Source organism: Vigna radiata, chromosome 9, assembly GCF_000741045.1.
Source record: "Vigna radiata var. radiata cultivar VC1973A chromosome 9, Vradiata_ver6, whole genome shotgun sequence".
NCBI classification, from domain to species: Eukaryota; Viridiplantae; Streptophyta; class Magnoliopsida; order Fabales; family Fabaceae; genus Vigna; species Vigna radiata.
In genome coordinates, this window is record NC_028359.1 from 20,878,918 (window position 1) to 20,882,688 (window position 3,771).

The window sequence follows — 3,771 nt, forward strand, 5'->3', positions numbered from 1 at the left end:
TCACCCACTGTTTAACACACCAAATGATTAAATGATAAATTTGTAAAGTGTTGTATAAAGCTTGTGCTCTCGTTTCATTGTCGTGCTTTATTTTTTACTTAAACTCTATATATTTTCTAGAAAAAAAAATATTGTTGAGCTCTAAATCATATAACACTAAAATCTACAAATATGCATAAATGCTTGATGATAAGATGTCCAATATATTCATCAAAGATATAACACATTTGTTTCTACTAAGGGAAACAATTTAAAAATAAATGCAGATATATTATAATTAAGCAAAATCAAGCATGCATAAGATTATTTCATTAAAGATTGTGTGTTTCACATTCAGATATAAAAAGATGATTGATAATTTAAAACACTTAAATTAAGAAATATATAATTTTTTTATGAAAATCTTTCACATATATTTGATTATCTATAATTATTTTGATTATTACGTGTTGATTAAATTCATCATAACTAAATTTAAATTGAATTTTGAAGTATATTAGACGTAAGGTAAAACATTAGACAAGATCTTATATATATCAAAGACAAAAATGAATTTGTCTAAGAGACCTTTAGTTGCATAAACATACATGTTAAAGATGTTATATATAATATTAATCCATTTTACTCATAATATTTTTATCATTAAAACCTTTGAAATTTATCAATTTTCTTTATTTTTTCACTTTGACTCTCTCTTAGTGTTTGAAACTACAAAATAAACTAAATTAAGGTGAGTTTAACATAAATTAAACAAAACCAAAGCAAGATAAGAGCTAAATTCATCTAAAAATTAACTCATATAGACTCTTATCAACAATTAAACTTAAGACTTTGTTTGTCCTTAAACAAAGAAAAATTCAAAGGATTCAAAATATATTTACATTCAAAAGGTTAGCCAAAAGACTAAATACATTTGTTCCATCCAATTATAGACATTGCAAATGTGAGTCTAAATCCAACATTGGATAGAAATTAGAAAGTAAAGAACTATATAAAGGTGAATACGCATTAACCCAATGCCTTAAGGTTTTGGATAGAGAGTGATGTCAATCCCTTATGTGGTTGGGATCAGATCTCATTGATGTTGTCTCTCCCCAATAAACCCCTCCTTTGATAAACCTAACAAGTTTTATCAAAGTCAGGTTAGACTCAGATGAGTACAATGGTCCCTATATCGAAAGTCTTCTCGACAAAAGGTTCCAAGAAAGTATGTCCTGTTAAGATGAACGACGATACAAAAAAGGGGTACTTGAATGCTTCCGTTGGAAGGAGAGTGTACCAGTGTGGAAGGAACTTACCCTTGAAGGGGGAGATTATTAGAATTCCAAGTGTGAGTCTAAGTCCTACATTGGGTAGAAACGAGAAAGTAGAGCATCATATAAAGTTGAAGATTCATTAACCTATTGTCTTAAAGTTTTAGGTAGAGAGTGGTATCAATTCCTTATGTGATTGGTATCAGATCTTATTGATATTGAATCTCCCAAGTGAACCCCTCATTTGATAAGCCCAACAATTGGTATCATAGTCAAGTTAAGCTTAAATGAGTATAATGGTCTTTGTGTAAAAAGTCTTCCTAGCAAAAGGTTCTAGGTAAGCGAGTACTTGAATGCTTCTGCTAGGTTAAGATGAACGACAATACAAAAAGGGGTACTTGAATGCTTCTGCTAGGTTAAGATGAACAATGGTACAAAAAGTGGTACTCAAATGCTTTCGCTAAAAGAGGAGTGTACCAATGTGGAAGGGACCCATCCTTGAGGGGGAGATTGTTAGAATTTCAAGCGTGGGTATGTCTCACATTGGATAGAAAAGAGAAAGTAGAGTACTATATAAAGGTGAAGATCCATTAATCCATTGCCTTAAGGTTTTGGGTAGAAAGTGTTGTCAATCTCTTACTTGGTTAGGGTCAGATATCATTGGTGTTGTGTCTTCTTGTTCTTAGTGTGACCGATGGTGGAAAAGGCGTCTCTTTGGAGGAAGACAAATCATCTGTGATTTCCAACACCACAAGAGTGGGTCCCCTTCTTTTTTTGGGTGGAGAGAATGCAAGTTTTAAAATTAAGGTATGAGTGAAGTGATTTTTAAAAGAGAATGGTTATATAGAGTGTCTATTTTAAATTTCAAACTTTTAAACTTCACTTAAGACACCTGTGAGTGGTAGCTCAACGCCAATTTGGGTCTTAAGCCCTAGACTTTGTTTTGCTCAAAACTTCAACCACTTTCATTCTTTTTCAATTCTTCCATTCGTTCCTTCATTTTTCACATCCTTTTTATTTGCCTAAAGACATCCTAATTATATATATATATATATATATATATATATATATATATATATATATATATATATATATATATATATATATAACCATCACGCAATTCAAATTTAACTAATGTTAGTTATTTAAGTTGGGTTGCCTCCTAGTATTGTTTTTTTAATGTCTTTAGCTCGACGCCTTATTTGTTATGAGTCATTCAACATTGTCTTTATGGTGAGCCGTGCAAAGTCATTACCCTAGTATTCTTTTAGCCTTTTTCAATTGAAAAGCCAACTCCTATTGGTTTCAAGATTTCCAATTTCAATTGCTCCATATGGTTTCACTAATTTGACAATGAATGATCCAGACCATTTTGACTTCAACTTCCCTGGAAACAACCTCAATCTATAATTGAATAGTAGAACTAACTAGTTTGACCTAAATTCTCTTTTCATAATCTATTTGTCATCATAATCCTTCATTCTATTATTGTATATGCTAGTTTATTCACAGGCTTGTAGTCACAACTCTTCTAGTTCATGCACTTGAAACCTTCTCCTTTCACTAGCAGCCTTTAAGTCATAAGTTAAAGTCTTAAAAGCCCAAAAAGCCTTGTACTCAAGCTCCATTGGCAAGTGGCATGTTTTCCCATGCACTAGTTGGAATGATGTCATGTCTATGGAGGTTTTAAATGCTATTTTGTACGCCCATAAAGTATCATCTAATTTCAAAGACCCATCCTTCCTTGAGCTAGAAACTGTCTTTTCTAAGAAGTTGAAACTTGTAAGAATTAAGCTAAAGCATCTTCAATCTTAGAAACTTTGTCATGTTGTTGGTTTTAATGTCCTAGATAATGCATTTATGCATATTGCTTATTTGACGTTCCTTCTTCTTGTCTCCAATTAGAATGTTGATTTGGATTTTATCTTAAATTATTGGAGTAGTTGTTTAGTCTCTTGTTATTGTTCATATAGTTCACCTCCTTCTCTTGTTGAGTCTTACACTAGTACAAAAATAATATTTTATGACGTACAAAAACGAACTATGACGTACATAGTTTTGTACGTTATAATAGGTCTACACATTTTATGAAATAGCAAAAATTTACGTCATGATAGCCTGAACATAAAGAATTTCAAGAAAAAAGAATGTCAAGAAGTCTATAAAAAAATAAATAACTCTAAATAATTTTACTCAATATCAATTCGAAATAATTTTCTCCAATATTCATATAAAAAAATGGACTGATTTTAAAAATGCATCATAATATGTTTAGACTATCATGACGTAAATTTTTGCTACATTATAAAATGTGTATACCTATTATAACATACAAAACTATGTACGTCATAGCTTATTTTTGTATGTCATAGCTTATTTTTGTACGTCATAGCTTATTTTTGTACGTCATAAAATGTGATTTTTGTACTAGTGTAGGCAAGTGATTGACACTTCAAGTTTGTGTTTCTTTGTTAATTTCTCCTTTTAAACCCTTTTTTATATATTTTTTTGCTGTCTA

The 3,771-nt window shown here is 30.7% G+C and overlaps 1 protein-coding gene across 1 annotated transcript in view; it reads left to right on the forward strand.

The window, feature by feature from the left end:
- The first annotated feature begins 1,162 nt into the window (after positions 1-1,162).
- LOC106773506 (germination-specific cysteine protease 1-like) overlaps positions 1,163-3,771 on the forward strand; it is a 4,403-nt gene continuing 1,794 nt past the window's right edge. Inside the window, exon 1 of the mRNA XM_014660191.1 lies at positions 1,163-1,330. Coding sequence (XP_014515677.1) covers positions 1,163-1,330 — 168 coding nt within the window. The remainder of the gene's footprint in view (positions 1,331-3,771) is intronic.